Source organism: Phyllostomus hastatus, unplaced genomic scaffold, assembly GCF_019186645.2.
Source record: "Phyllostomus hastatus isolate PE091 unplaced genomic scaffold, TTU_PhHast_1.1 phas_contig_524, whole genome shotgun sequence".
NCBI lineage: Eukaryota > Metazoa > Chordata > Mammalia > Chiroptera > Phyllostomidae > Phyllostomus > Phyllostomus hastatus.
In genome coordinates, this window is record NW_025333900.1 from 854535 (window position 1) to 870646 (window position 16112).

At 39.5% G+C, this 16112-nt stretch overlaps 1 protein-coding gene across 2 annotated transcripts in view; it reads right to left on the reverse strand.

The window, feature by feature from the left end:
- Nucleotides 1-5277: 5277 nt before the first annotated feature.
- Nucleotides 5278-16112, reverse strand: part of LOC123823936 (androgen dependent TFPI regulating protein) — an 85770-nt gene continuing 74935 nt past the window's right edge. For both annotated transcript variants that reach the window (XM_045846991.1, XM_045846992.1), the window contains exons 6-7: nt 9992-10143; nt 5278-5339 (exon numbers count right to left, since the gene is read on the reverse strand). In XM_045846991.1, the coding sequence (XP_045702947.1) occupies nt 5305-5339; nt 9992-10143 (187 nt within the window). In that variant the 3' untranslated portion in view covers nt 5278-5304. The remainder of the gene's footprint in view (nt 5340-9991; nt 10144-16112) is intronic.

A 16112-nucleotide genomic window follows, 5' to 3' on the forward strand; every position in this document is an offset into this window, starting at 1 on the left:
GCAGGTAACCAAGCCTGGAAACAGAGTGACATGTCACAGCTGTGCTTCCTCTTTCTATTCTTCCAAAGGCATGCAGAATTTTGTTGACCCGTCAGTGGCCAAGATCGCTGTCTAGCTCCCTTTTGGGGTACTTGAACCATAGGTTAGCACTCTCAGAGAGGCGTGGAGAACCGAGATACATTCCCAGTCTTTTTTTGGCAACTCACATAATAAAATGTTGTAGAGTAGGCAAGGTTTCTCCTTGAAGTCTGAAGCAGACCCTCTCCGCAGCTGTTCTTTCCCTCCCAATATCCTCATTTTCACTGTGCTGAGTTCGCCCCTCCATATTAATACTTGCTTTCAAAGCATGACATATCTTTCACTGATAATTGAACATGAATGAGTATAAGTCAATAGGTCACCTGTGAGTATTTACATGCTAAATTTGTCTCTTCATGTCTCTAAATGGTAGGCTTTACCCTGGTTAGGATTTTTTTATACATTAGCAAGATTTATAAGGTGACAGTAAGAGCAGAGACCCTTTCCATGGTCCTTGAAGAATCACACTCCAGCAGTGGCTGAAGAAGCCTCTAGTATGATAAATTGAATCAGACCAGACAAGGTCTTAATAACAGCGGATAGCATCTGCAAGGAAGGAGCGAGCAGACCCCTAAAGGAAAATAAATTGATGTAAAGATTTGTCTTCAGTGCTCCCCCTGTCCCATTTTCATCTTAAAAATCAGTCTCCCAATTTGAAGCCTTTTACCCACAGGCTATCCCTGGGGTAGTCAGGGCCATTCAGTTGTCCAGTCTGGAGCTTCACCTGCTGCTATCTTTATTCTCCAGGCCATTCCTCCTTTGTCTCTTTATCAAAATTTATTTGTCCTGTGTTCCATTTTATCAATGTGCTTTCTACTGCTGGGTCACATGAAACTATAACTTGATCATTATTGTTAATAGGATTCTGGGATATAAGTGGAGAGAGCATCTTAAATGAAATAGGGAGTCCTGTTTTGAGAATTTCAGTTTCCAGGAGAGGAGGAAGATATTAGGTGAGGAAGCCTATAGGATTAAGAAGGTGTAAGTATGCTTTAGTCAGTTCATATTTTCAGTGTGTTCTCATGGTGCTGAGTTGGGCCTTGTAGGGGACACAAACAACATGACCCATGGCCTCAATGGGTTTGCAGTTAAGCAGAGTAGGCTGAGGAATCTTGGATGCCAAGCTGAGGAATCTTGGGTGCCAAGCACTTGCTTCCACCACATTAAATCTTATTGTGGTGGGTATTATGTGACTTCAAGAGACCAAGGCTCAGAAAATAAACTATTTTCCCCAAGTTCTATATAAATTGTGAGAGGTAGAGTCAGGATTTAGATTCAAGTTTGGTCTGGTTTTGAAGATTATGTTCTTTCCAGCAGTCCATACTGTCACAGAAACAAAAGCCAAGAGGCTAGATGGAGAAGAGAGTGACAGAACACTGTGTAGGGCTGACATAGCCTACAGTGAGAGTATCAAGAAGGGAATGAACCAGTGCCCACAGAACAAAGAGAAAACCTTTTAGGATAACTGGAAAGTGATGCTCCACTAAGTTCTGAAGCCATGAAGACAACACATTTATTCAATAGCAGCTGGAAGAAGAGAGGTCTTTCCAGGAAGGGTGATCAGTTTAAGGAAAGGCTTGGGAGTAGGAATAAAAGTGTTCTGGAGGCTAAAAGGGGGAAACTTTATTAAGGTAATGAAAATTATTCTTTGTGGGCTGCCTACTCTTTAACCTCATCTTAATTCAACTGAGGGAAGAAGAGTGAATGCAGGAGAAGTTTTCCCTCTCAGGGACAGGAGCTTAGCAAACCCAACCTTTCTCGAAATCTTACCTGGAGCCACTGCCTCAAAGGAGGATGGTCCCCAAGGCAAGGGGTTTTTTTCTCAGAAGTCCCTAGTGACACAGGTTGTGAACTTTCAGGAGGAAGGGTGAAGGAGCCAGGTGTTTCTCTTTCCTTTTTGGAATCCTGGCCCATTTCAATTTACATAACACAGCTTAATCCACAGAAACAGGAGCTAGAAGGCAGGTCCTTTCTCTCTCTTTTTTTTCTCCAAGACATAGAAACCTTTATTTTCTTCCTATACTGTGAACCAGTGCTGTTAAATAATATTGGATAATTGCACCTGTCGTACTCCCCATATTGTGCTGAGGAAAAATAATTGCTGGTTTTCTGCTTTGCAGTTTAGCTGTGACTCCATCATTTGACTTGGAGCATGTCATTTTCTCCTATTTTAGACTGTGTACAGTCAAACTCTGTGAAAGGACTCACAGCAGCCCTGCGTGTGTGAGTGGGCATGGGCCTTATTCAGCAATGGTTTCTAATTTATACAGCACTGAAAATCCACAGCTATAAATAAACAGTCCTGATGGGCTTTGGTGCCTACTCAAATGCTTTATTAAAAAAAAAAAAAGCTCCACCAACTGCATGAGGAAGGAAAACAATGTCTGGATGTGGATTCTGGTTTCTGATACTTGGCCCTTGGAGAGGGGGACACCCAGTTTGGGGATGGGTTCAGTGCTCAGCCAGGTGGCCTTCTGGGAGGCCTGGTCTCACCCTGCTTGTTCCTTGGCCTGCTCCCATTCCCCATGTGCAGGCACAATGTGTTTGGGGATTACAGTATATGAGACTGACTTCCTGTTATGACAAGCATTGCGAGTAGGTGCAGAGGAGCTAGAAATAGCTTGAGAAATGTATGACTCTTTTGGAAGGGGTAGGGCTAATGTATTGTTTAGGCAAACATAATAAATCTGCTCCCAAATTCAAAATTGATTTCACACATGAGACAGAGCCTCCAGAACATAATAAGCACAGGGACCTGTGAGGTCCATGAGGCAGTGGTGTTGCTCCTACCTCTGCCTGTATGTATGGGTGAGAGTTTCCATCAAGTTGGGGTCCCCTGACCACCCTCTTTTGCCTTGCAAATATACAAGCACTTTTGCTTTTGTAAATAAAAAGTTTTCAGACCAGTTACTGCTTTGCCTGTAAATAAAAAGAAGGTGGGCTCAAGAGGCAACCATCTGTGTAACCTTGGACCAGTACTTTCCCTCCTCTGAACCCAGTGCTGAACTGGAGCCAGCTCGTACAGGCTTGCAAGGACCAAGTGTTGTTCTTCTCTTCCCAACTCTGCATTCAGTGACTTGTTGATAGCTTGAATAAGGCCATGGTAGAGTGTTTATACCATGGAAATGGGCAAACACTATAAAGCAGAACCTTAAAATTTTTTCTAGAGAGTTGGTTTGTAAACATTTATCAGCACATCAATATCTGAAACTCAGTTTACTCATTTGAAAAATAAGAACACAATACATTTTCTGCTTAGAAGATTCCTGTGAGGATAAAATAAGATCATGACAGTAGGTATGGTTGTAAATCACATGACACTATACAAACATTATGGCTAGTTATCTCATCCTTTGTATTGTTCTTTAAGCACTAATAGCTTAATGTATTGCTTTTTAAGCACTAATAACCTAATGCAGCCTTATGCAGGCACTTCCTACCTTTTAATGAATGTTTAATCAATATTCTTATAGGTGTTTTGTTGCTTCTCTTTTCTAAAGTTACAGCTTCCCAAGGAGCATTGTGCTCAATGGGAAATGGTTCTGAGGTATTTCTGGTGTTGGGATACATACTGCACAATGGCCAGTTGGGCAGCCATCAAGGTTTTAGTTGGCCCTGAGGACAGTAAAGCTACAAATAGAAATCTGCATGTTCATTCCAGCCAAGAGCTTACTACGACTTTGAGAAGCATACAGCCATAGTCACCTTTGGGATGTGGAAAATTTGGGTGATCCTGATGGGCTTCATATTCAGGGAATTTCCACTGTGATTACTGCTTCTGTGCTTCTGTTGAGACCAGGTGCTTTGAGCAGCCAAGAAGCAGCAGGTATAGGAAAAAGGGGTGGAGGGGGTGTCTCCAGCTCAATCTGGAAATACTTGAGGCTCATATTATACATGAGTGTAGAGAAGTAGGGACCAAGCAGGTTTCTTGGTGCCCATTCTAGTCGTCCCTTATACTGCCTGCCCTACAGGTTTAGCCTGCTCTCTTCCCTAACCCTGCAAGACCACTCTTGATATTTTTGAGGAATTTCTAATGCTGGAATATATATTGCACAATGGTCAATTATGTAGCAATCAAAGTTTTATTTGGTCCCAGGCAGTTTTACCACATTTTATGCATCTTCACCAAATTTCTCCTGTACTATGTTTGGTTGTGAAGCCCAAGTACAATTTACCCTGGTGCCCAAAACCCGATCACTGGGCCTCATGACACATTATTACATTTGACTATCTCTATTCATCACTAGACATTTATCATTTGTATTCTTTACCAAATAGGCTTGTAAGACCTGGGAAATTCCACTAGAAAAGTCAAAACAGGGTTTATTAATGTGCTTACTGACAGTCAGCTTTGTTAAGTTATAAATTAACTCAGTAAAGTGATTTGCTCCAAAGCACTCTCTGCACTCCTCATAACCATATCACTTTCCCAGTTAGACTGTTCCCTAAGTAAAATATACACTTATTTGACAAGTTAATCAATACTTGAATAGAAGAAATTTTGACAGTGTCACCAGGTTCAGTGTTTATACCTTCCCAGAACGCTTGCCCACAAGGGGGACAGATTTCCTAATATTTTTTATAACTTATTTTCTCATTGTCCCAAATACCATGCCAGGTAGACAACTTTAGTAGCTGTCATCTCCCTACACTTCTATCCAGATTGAGGGGGAAAAACAACAGATGAGCAGTCCGTGAAAATAGCTAGCTTATAGAAATGCTTATTTTTAGGAAAGTTGGGATTATTAAAAAATGGCACAAGGCTGGGAATTAACATATCTGGGAGACAAAAGCTCTTGTCTCAGTTCTCACACTAAGTCTTTGGCCTCATGCAGGTAACTTCTCATCCAGGTCCACAACTGCCTCTGTGAAGAGTTTAAATGATCCTAAATTCTTTTCTCTGTGTAAACATTCTCTAACACTGAATTATGAGTTTCTTTGGCCTATGACCAGATTTTGACCACAGACTGTCCTCCACAGAGATCATATGAAGGTAATAAATTCTGAAACAGCAGGAGTTATTTTTGGCATGTCTAGTAAGCCTTTCAAAACCCAGGAATCTTCAAATTAATCTACCTTCATAACCCTCTTATTAAATTTAAATATTGTTTACTGTCCTTTCTACTTTCTTATGTTTCTCCACCACCTCCCCCCACCAAATAAAAAAAAAGATTAAGAAAACTTTCATGTTTTCTTCCTTTTTAGTTCTTGCAAAACAGCATATAATCATTTCTTCTTTTTCCTTGACTGCCCCAGGTCACCTGTGCAAATAAGAACAGAGAGAGACTTCAGACTTCAGGGTTTCGTAAATAGGAGTTCTTACACAGGACGACATTCATTGTGACTTGAGGCAGTGGTAAGTTGAAGACACATTTCCAAGACAAAAGGATGTAATTTAAGGAAATCTCTCACATACCCACCAATATGCTAGAGAAGGCACTCTCCTCCAAAGTGTATCTGTGTGGAACTCCAACAGTTGTTTCCTTCTGTATAAACTTACATGGTGTGAATATAACAGAAATAATATTTTCTTTTTTTCTTTCTAGCAAGTGGGGGTGGGTCCTTAGTCTTGCATTCTCAGGGGGCTGAGCAGCTTCTAGGCTTCTTTTAATCTTCAAAATTCCTCTCTTACCATGTTTCCACAGTGAATGGCTAGAGATAAGAAAACTGTTGACTTAGATCATATTATCTCATCCAAACAGAGTTAATAAAATGGATTTCAAATTTTGGGAAATAATGTTGTTTGTTATTATTCTTTTCTTTTGATGGGAGGTTTTCCTATTAGAACACCTCCTATTTGGTGGTTAGGGAGTTAGGTCCACTTTTGAGTTTAGTTCTTTCTTCATCCTCTGTTAGTACTAAGGAGTAGAGATATTTTAGGTCAAACATTTAATGGTCATCTTATATAAGATCCAAACATTTTCTGCTGCCATGGTAAAACCATAATTATGGTTTTAATCATAATCAATATCACTATGGATATCATATATAATTATACATCTTATTCCAATAGTCAGAACATAGGACAAGTGAAAACATACAATTCACAAAGATTTACACCTATGTATCTACAACTACAAAAGCTACTGCTAGACTTTGAATTGAAAATTTGAAGAACATGTGCCTTGTTTTAGCTAGTTGGCTTGAAAAAGGGTGAGAAGGCAGATGGTTAGGGGGGTATGAGGTGTTACAGGAATGAGATTTGAGCACTGATGAGTACAGTCACAGTGCAAAAGTTGCAGGAAATAAATGGAGCAGAGGGCTGCTGGAGAAAGCCTTGTGGGGAAAGAGGCCAAGGAAGAGGGATAAGGAATAATCTAGAGGAGACTGTTCAGGGGGAAGAAGTTAGGACAAGGAAGGCACAAGTGCTTTAGAAATACATGAAGAGTCATCCCATGACAAGATTCTTTTGTTATGAAATGACCAGGGACAACATGAAAGACAGACCTTGTAACAAATTTCTTCATGGATAAAAGCAAGAACGTAAACTAGATGGCCTCTAAGCAGCTTTTAACAATAAAATCTCCTTTTAAAAAATATGCTCTAGAGCAAGTAGTATTAAAGGAAGGCCTTAATTCATTCTTCCCAAAGCACCATCATGAGGTGACTTGGCCAGACTGAAATTTTCACTTGATAATCTATTCTTAGGAGGAAAGGATCTATGGCCTTAGACCTCAGTCCATATCCCTCCTGGATGTAAGTAGAGGGGTCATGGGCTCCCAAACCAAAATAGAAGGCCTCCTATATGTAGTAGGTGCAGCCAGGAGGCAGTCAGTTCATTGTCCATTACTTAGTATTAGTATTTCTAAACTTTGCCTAGTTATTTCATAATGTACAGTCAAGGTCACAAACTACTGCTAGAGAGATACCTACATATTAGATGGGTCTTGACTGATACTTCTTGACTGCTTAGTACTTGGCTAATGACTCCCAACTAAGGGCATAATGGGTCTCAGGATTTTATAAGCAGAGATTCCAATTAATTCTAGCTTGAGTTAGCTTGACCTCCTATTTCACAATAAATTATTCAGGAACTGCACCATTTCTGTCAATTTGCGTTCATTTAGGTGGTTGTTGCTTTTAATTGCCTTAGCTAGGGAAACTGGTAATTTATGCATAAATTAGCAGGAGAGGATTAGAATATCCACTTAGGAAAGAAGGTTGCACATTTTTGCTGAAGAAGAATGAGATCAACAGCAATAGTGACTAACTCTATGTGCTAGGCCCCATACTTGGCACCTGACACTTCCCAAGTCATTTATATATGGTTTTCCATTACCCTAGGAGTTGGGTACTAATACTGTCTCCATGATGCATAAGAGAAAACTGAAACAAAAAGACACTGAATGCCTTGTAAAGTGTCGGAGATCTACAAGAGTATAAGATCTCTTGTAAGTAAGTTCTGGGTTAAGAACAAGTTAAGAACCCAGGCAGTCTGGCACAGGACCTTTCTCCTAACCACTGCTTCCACAGCATCACCAATACACTCCTTTGAGTTTCTGTCCTCATCAAAGGAGTCTCAGGCTGTGGAAGGAGGTGAGAAAGTAAAATTAGTGCTGAATTTGGAAAGGGTGAGTGGCTACTTAGTAGGTGTTCTGGATCCCAGATCCAGAAGAGAAGTTTTGGAGAACTCAGGGATAGAGGAACCATACAATTGACTGTCCAAGCCTAGACAATATGATACTACATGTCTATGGACACAAAACTGAGACATGTAGTTTCCCTTACTTAGGAGCCATCTGAATGGTATTGACACAGGTAAATGATTGAGGGAAGCCTTAGTGTTTTAAGCAGATTAGGACATGGCAAAATGTGTTTTCATAGATAGCTCTGTTTAATTTTAGGCAATTTAAAAGTATTCACTGCTATTGCAATTTTAAGTGGTCTAACTTCTCTCTTTTTAAAAAAAAATTATTGATTTTAGAGACAGACGAGAGAGAGGGAGTATGTGTATGTGTAAGAGAGAGAGAGAGACTGACTCAACCCGCAACCTTGACATTTCAGGAGGATGTTGTAATCAACTGAGCTATACAGCCAGGGCTCTGATTTCTCTTTTAACATTGATTCAACCATTTGTAATTAAGATATGTTCAGAATTTAACACATTTATGATACTACTCTGGTACTACATAGCATGAATGACTTTTTATTCATTCTATCCTTAAGGAGTTAAAAATCAGGAGAGAGGAGACACACAACAGTCTCCATCTCTTTATAGTAATCTGTCCCTCACCCAAACATTCACAGATACACAATGCAAATGAGGGTCCACATGGTGATGCCAGCCTGTTTGTTCATGGGTCCTAATTGTGGTGAAAAACTGGATACAGTACTCGAACAACAAGGCTTATTAAAAAGAGCTTGGTGTTGAAAATAGCGAATCAATAATATTAAATATAGTGAAAATTTTGTTTTGTAATTTAATGGATGTTTCAAAGTCACTGTTTAACAATTTAAAAATTAATCATTATTGAACTAAATACAACTGATTTAGTAAAAAGTTATTGTTCTCTGAGCTCTGAGTAATTGATTTTTCTCTGCACATCTTTATTTGCCCAATTTTAAATGGATTAGTTTCTTCTTTCTTCTTTTTTTTTAAAATAAAGATTTGGGGAAGGCTTCAGAAATCTTTACCCAGAATTTCAAGGAGCCAAAACTAGTTAGAATTAGATGTCAACACATCTGAAATGTTAACACATTTTTTTTCTAGATAGTTTCCTGTGATTTGGAGTCCTGATTTTGGGAGTAATTTTTAGTATTCCATTTTTAAGTGTTTGCTTTCAAGGAGGATATTGCCTTTGGGACTTTCTTAACTGGTTAAATTCTCCACAAGTAGAAAATATGTGAAAAAGCCAAATGCATGCTGATTTATCCAGGGCTTCATTTTCTTCTCAGAAATGTGCACTCTTGTGCTGAAACTTCTGAAAATGTTGTTTTTTTTTTTTTCAGACACAGCTTATGTTTTCACACTAGTTCATAGATTGGGCGGAAGATGCCACTTCTGCCATTTCTATTTTGATAGAACAGAATGGCATGTGGGTGTGTGATGTGGGGGACTGTATGTGACTCTTGCCTTCCTTATATACAAAATCAGGGTACAGTTCTTGCACTTCTCCTTGGGTAGGGAAAAAATTGTGGGTATTTCGCAACCTGACTTTTTGATGGTTAATTTTCTAACAAAATAATATTTGGGGGGTTAGGGTAGTGAGCAAAGCAGGGACAATAAAATTTTTCATTTTAAAGTCACCTAAGATTAATTTTTCTTATGAAGAAGCAACATTGTTCTACCCACCAATAATTAGAAAGCTTAGCTTGCTGACATATTCACATTTCCCTGTCTAAATGAGAATTTCAGTCTCAAGTACAGGATGTGATCTTTCCTGGTAAATGCTTTACTAAAGTTTGAAAAGCAATCTAATGGGAGAGGGGAGGAAGCTCATCTGGGAAAGCACTGCTGAGATTGGAAGAGCTGAAAGGATAATTTCCTTCAAAACCAAACCAAACCAAATTAAAACAAACAAACAACAACAACAACAAAACCTTGACATTTAAACATCTTGTATCTCTCAAGCACTCACTTAAGGGAGGGAGACTCAGAATCCATTTGTTCATGCTGGGAGTAGTGACACTTTGCTCTCTGGGTCCTAAGTTCTCTAAAGGTTATTTTTAGCCTTGAAGTTAAATGAGGTGTCGTTTTTGGTAGAAGGGGAGACAATTTCATGGGGTTCTCTGATAGAGTATGAACTCCCCCCAGTCTTTTCCTTTGCCTACTTGACAAGACTTGTCTGAGTCCTTGGGTAAAGGCATCAAGCATCACTGCTTTCTGCTTTGAACTAGTTTCTCCTCTGTTTCCAGGAGGAGTGGAGAGAGTGTAAGGAAGAAGTATCTCTAGGTAAAATACAAGTAAACTGACCCCATTTCCAGTGGTTGAGCTTCTCTCCAAGTAGGTAGATGCTGGCACTAAAGACGTAGCTCAAAGAGAAGAAGACTGCTAGACCCACTGCACTGAGTTTGGCCAACACCGGATACACCCATGTACCAGTCTTTAAGTAGATCCACACGATCCTGTAGAAAATGACAAGTCACAATGATTAGGACAGTAAGGGGGAAAGCTATTTTATTTTTAGATCAATGAGTTCTAGCTCAGGCAAATTAAAAGAAGGCATGGGGGATATTTGTCACCAGTTAACATGTTCCACAAACCTGTAGAAGTAAGTCTTTTCTAGATAGACTTAATTCAGTGAGACATTCTATTTCATGGACTGGGCTTGGCTAGTTTATGTAATCAATTAAATTCAATGATGGTGAAGAAATATGGGAGGACATTGAACACATAATTAATCAAATACAATATGGGAGAACATGAATTATTCCTTTCCTTGAGGGATATGACCTGCTGAGACATGGAGCCTGCTAAGACCACATCCCTTTGCTAGGTCTCAGCCAGACAAGTGGGTTTGCATTTCTGTACCTAAAAGTATGTCTAGTTTTCCATTAGTTCTCCAAGTCCATTGGGGCAGGAAGGACAGAGATTGAGCATTATCACTCTAACACAGTATGCCTGGGGTTTAATTCTTGGCCCTAATTTTACCATATAGCAATGGATAGAGTGTTAAATAGGAATAGATGGAATTACAGGAAGCTCAGGTCTTCCTTGTGTGAGGATAGAATATAAGTCACTTCTATAAGCCAAGAGAAGGAAATAAATGCTAGGAAAGAAACCATAATGTCTAACTGAAACCTAAAGATGCAATTTTCTGAAAATCAACTGCACTAGAAGATCCCAAAGCCTGAAATAACTTTTAAACTTAAATATTAGGAAGATGATATATCAGCTACAGTTTATAATTGATTAAGAGCATAGAATCTGGAACCAGGTTTCCATGATTCAAATCCTAGCTCTGCCAACTGTCAGTCATGTTGCTTTCAACAATTTATTCAACTTTTCTGTCCCTTCCCCTCATGTGTGAAGTGGGGGTACAAATATCATGTACCTTATTAAGGCCATTGTAAGGATTAAGAGAGTTAACACATGTAAAATAGAACATTGCATAGGATATTGCTTCTTTCCTCTAGGGATAGCACAGTGGGAGTCTTCTTAGGAACATTTCTTTTAAGGTTATTTATTTCTTGTTACAATTGGGATAAGCCTTATTTAAATGTTATAAAGGACATTCAAATTTGTATACCCCAAGTTATCAAAGGATAGAAGAATAAAATTCAGAAAGCTTAATTGAACTTTCAGAACCCCAAGTGTAATCATAATTGTTTCAAATACTTGAAGTTTATCAAATACTTGTGGAAGAGGCAAGGGCTAATATTGGGCCAGGACTATGACGAGGCAAGGGAGGCACCTATGGCATGAAATTTAAGAGGCCATTTCTGTGTATCAAAAGACACAATCAATAGAGTGAAAATGCAACTTATGGAATGGGAAAAAATATTGGCAAATCATATATCTGACAAGGAATTAATTTCTAGAATATATACAGAACTCCTACAACTCAACAATCTAATTAAAAATCAATAATGGACTTGAATAGACATTTCTCCAAAAAAGATATAAAAATGTCCAACAATCACATGAAAACATTTACATCTTCATTTCATTTATATTTCCCTACAACATCACTAATCATTAGGGAAATGCAAATCAAAACTACAATGATATATCACTTCACACTTATTAGGATTGCTACTATTAAAATTGCAGAAAATATCAAGTGTTGGAGAAGTGATGGAGAAATTGGAACCTGTGTGCACTATTGATGTGTATGTGAAAGGGTATAACTGCTGTGGAAAACAACATGGTAACTGCTCAAAAAGAGTAAACATAGAATTACTATATGACCCAGCAATTCCACTTCTGGGTATGTACCCAAAAGATTTGAAAGCAAGAATGCAAATTGATATTTGTACATCTATGTTCATAGTTGTATTATTCACAATAGCTAGAACATGGAAGCAACCCAAAAGTCCAACTATGGATCAATAGATAAATAAAATGTATATACACCCAATGGAATATTATTTGGCCTTGAAAAGGAAGGATATCCTGGCACATGCTACAACATTAATGAACTTTGGAGGATATTATGTTACGTGAAATAAGACAGACACAAAAGATAAAATATTATATGATTCTACTTATATGAAGTACCTAGAGTTAACAAATTCATAGAGACACAAAGTGGAATGGTGGTTCCCATGGGGGAAGGGGAAGGGGAAATGAAGAGTTACTGTTTAATGGGTACATAATCTCAGATTGGGAAGAAAAAAGTTCTGGAGATGGATGGTAGTGATGGCTGTGCAACAATGAAAATGTACTAAATGCCACTAAACTATATACATAAAAATTGTTAAAACTGAAAAATTTTATGTTATGTGTATTATATAAACACAATTTTAAAGCATATTTAAGGAGGCATCACTCTTAGGGTCATACAAGTGTTAGATTGGCCCTTGGTCCCTAGTTGTGGCCCTACTAGTACCACTCTTCTGTCTCAAACTTGTCTAGGTGCTCCTCTCATGTAATGAAAACTTTACTAGATTAAAAACAAATGATAATTATTATTTCCAATAGTTAAATTCTATGAATGTGCAGCCATTAACAAAAGCATTTTAGAAAGACATCCATAGCACTTCTTTGCTCCAGGGCTGTCTCTCATAACAGCCCAGAGAATGTAGAAGGGACAGGAAGTAAATAGCCCTGAGTGGCTAGGGTTAGGAGTTTGGCGTCAGTGAGGACATCTGAGTATATTCTAAACAGGTTGCATTAATTAGTTCACTTTGTTTACTTTATATACTTGGAATGAGGGCTTCCTAGTTCCCATGCACATTTATATAAGATAGTCTATAAATAAGGATATTCCCTTAGAGGCCTGGAAAATTTGTTTATTTACTTAATTTTTGTTTCCTTCAACATAAGGTTTTCAAAAGGAAAGTTTCTGAGGTAAACTAATGAAGTCTGTATTTTCACAGAAAAAGTGTGAAGAAAGTTGTATGTTAACTGACAGTGAGGAAAGTAGTGAAAAATCAAATAAAGTATCAGGCAAGAATGCAGTTACTTAATGAAGGGCAGTCAGCAGAGAGGCCTGAGTGAGGAGATGGCACACTCAGTTGGTATCAGTTCTTTATTGCTTGCCTGAATATATGTCCAAGGGGAGAGACAAGGAGAGAAAAATGGAGAAGGAGAGAGAAAGGAGTGGGGAAAGAACAGGAGGAGGAGAATAAAAACGAGAAGGAGGTAGAGGAAGGGAGGGAAGGAGAGATGAAGTGAGAGAAGGGAAGAAAGGAAGAGAGGGAGAAAGGGAGGGAACACTAACTTAGCAAGTCCAAACTGAATTCATCATTGTTCTCTCAGTCAGTGTCAACTTTTCCTTAGCCCCCAGGGGAGATCCCATAAAATCATATCTAAATGTTTCTGCAGTGCACTCATTTCATAATCTCAATCTAGGCTCATTCATCTCACCTGGGTTTCTGGAATTGTTTACTCATTAGGCTTTCTTGCTTCCTTCAACCCACTTTCCATACCACAGGCGAGCAGTAATCTAATAATCTTTCTAAAAGAGAAACTTGTTCATGGTGTACCTCTGGTTCCAGTTGAACATCACTGCTTTAGGAAAACATCCAAGCTCCTTCACCCAGCCCACCTGGCATTGCCTTGGCCCACCCATCCACCCTCAGATCTGCAGTCCATCCATATTAAACCCCTTTCTGTTTCTTGAATACACCAAGTTCTGCAGCTTCTAGACCTTTACCCATGCTGTTGTCTCTGCTTGGAACACCTCTGACCTTTTCACACCCTGGGACACACTTCTTGTTCTGGGTCTAGCTAAATGGTATCATGCTTTAAGTCTCAGCTTAAAAGTTAGTTTCACTAGAAAATATTTTCTGAACATTCTTTAACTTCCATTTACTTAGGTTCCTATACCTTGTGCTTTCCCTACCCGTGTTACTTGTTTGACTGTCTTTCTTATTAGTCTGGAAACTCTACAGGACAAGGATCATATCATCATGCACATCATGATGGTATGATGTGCATGATTTAGGAAATATCAGTTTCCTAAATGCTAGAACACAGCATGTTCTTTATGTTTTAAAGTCAATAGCTATTGGAAAGGCCTAGGGAATTCCAGTCAAGATGGCAGCATAGGTAAATGTCACTCACCTCCTTGAACAAACACATCAAAATTACAACTAAACTATAGAACAACCATCACTAAGAATCATCAGAAGTCAAGTTGAATGGAAGCCTAACAACTATGGAATTGAAGAAACGCATCTATCCAGGCTGATAGGAGGGGTGGAGACATGGAACAGACTGGTTCCACATTCATGTCCTGGATAAAAATTCAGGAGGGGTATCTCAGGATCAAGGAGTCCCAGCCCCACACCAGGCCTCCCAGCCCAGGGTTCCAGTGCCAGAAAGATAAATCCCCATAGCCTCTAGCTGCAAAAACCAAGCAGGGATTGAGTCAGTGGAAGAAACTTCTGGAGTCCGAAGCAGTTCTTCTTAAAGAACCCACAAATGGACTTAATCAGACTCACTCCCTCTGCACTTCAGCACTAGATTAGCAGCTTGAAAGGCATCAGTGGCATACAGGGAGAAACTTAACCATCTAGCATCAAGATGAGAGCTGGGAGACAGCTTTCTCCCAGACAGAAAGGTGGGGAGAGGCCATTACCCCTTCTCTGACCCTTCAAACAGAGCCACAGAGCTGGTAGGCTGGTGCCACAACTGAGACTCCACCAACCTGGCTAACATAGTTGGCCCCACTCTGGAGATCCCCTGAGGCACCATTGCACCCAACTCATGGGCCCACCCAAACTATTAACAGTGGCTTTTCCATATGAATGACTGGTCTAGGCTCATGCTTCACAACTTCCCAAATCCTTTCAAACAATCAACAGTTGGCCTCAGTGAGCCCTCAGCTCCCATATTTCTTGCTAAGTGGCCCCAGGTCAGGGACTAGCAGCAGACAGCCTAGACTCACAGCTTGGCTACACCTGGGAATCTCCAAGCCCAACATGAATAGCAGCCATCTCAACTGCTTTATAATTCAGGCAGGGTGGCACCAAGCAAAACACAGGTAGGGCTGACTCTGACTTGTACCACCCAGAAACCCCATGGCTTGGGTACCCATTGGACAGCTACAGACCATATAGGAGCACCACCACCCTACCTCCACACAGCTGGTCCTTCACAGAGGGCAGAGGTTGTGGTCAGTGGTCACAGACAATAGTTGCAGCTGACTGGCCTAGGTAAGTTTCTCCTGTTGACCTGCAAGTGAAGCCAAGGCTCAACTATAAGACGAGGGTGTACTCAACCCACATGGAGGGCACATCTCACGTACCCAGCTTGGGTGATAGGGAAGGCTATGCCACTGGAATCTATAGGACATCTACATTAGGCCACACTACCAAGACAGGGAGTCATAGAAGCTCTGCATAGTACATAGAAACAAACACTAGGAGACTGCCAAAATGAGGAGACAAAAAAACATGGCCTATATCAAAGAACAGATCAAAATTCCAGAAAAATAAATGAACAAAATGGAGATAAGCAATCTATCAGGTGCAGAGTTCAAAGCACTGGTTATGAGGATGCTCAAGGAACTGAGTAAGGACTTCTATCACATAAAAATGATCCAGTCAGAAACAAAGGACACACAAATTGAAATAAAGAACAATTTATAGGGAGACAACAGTAGACTGGATGAAACCAAGAATCAAATTGATGATTTTGAACTAAGGAAGCAAAAGACAACCAATAAGAACAACAAGAAGAAAAAAGAATTCAAGAAAATGAAGATACTGAATGAGGCTGCTTGGGACAACTTGAAGCATTTCAACATTTGCATCATAAAGGTTCCAGAAGAAGAGAAAGAGCAAGAAATTGGAAATCTATTTGAAAAAATAATGAAAGAAAACTTCTTTAATTTGGTAAATGAAACAGATGTGCAAGTCCAGGAAGCACAGAGAGTCCCAAACAAGATAATGCAAAGAGACCCTCTCCAAGACACACCATCATT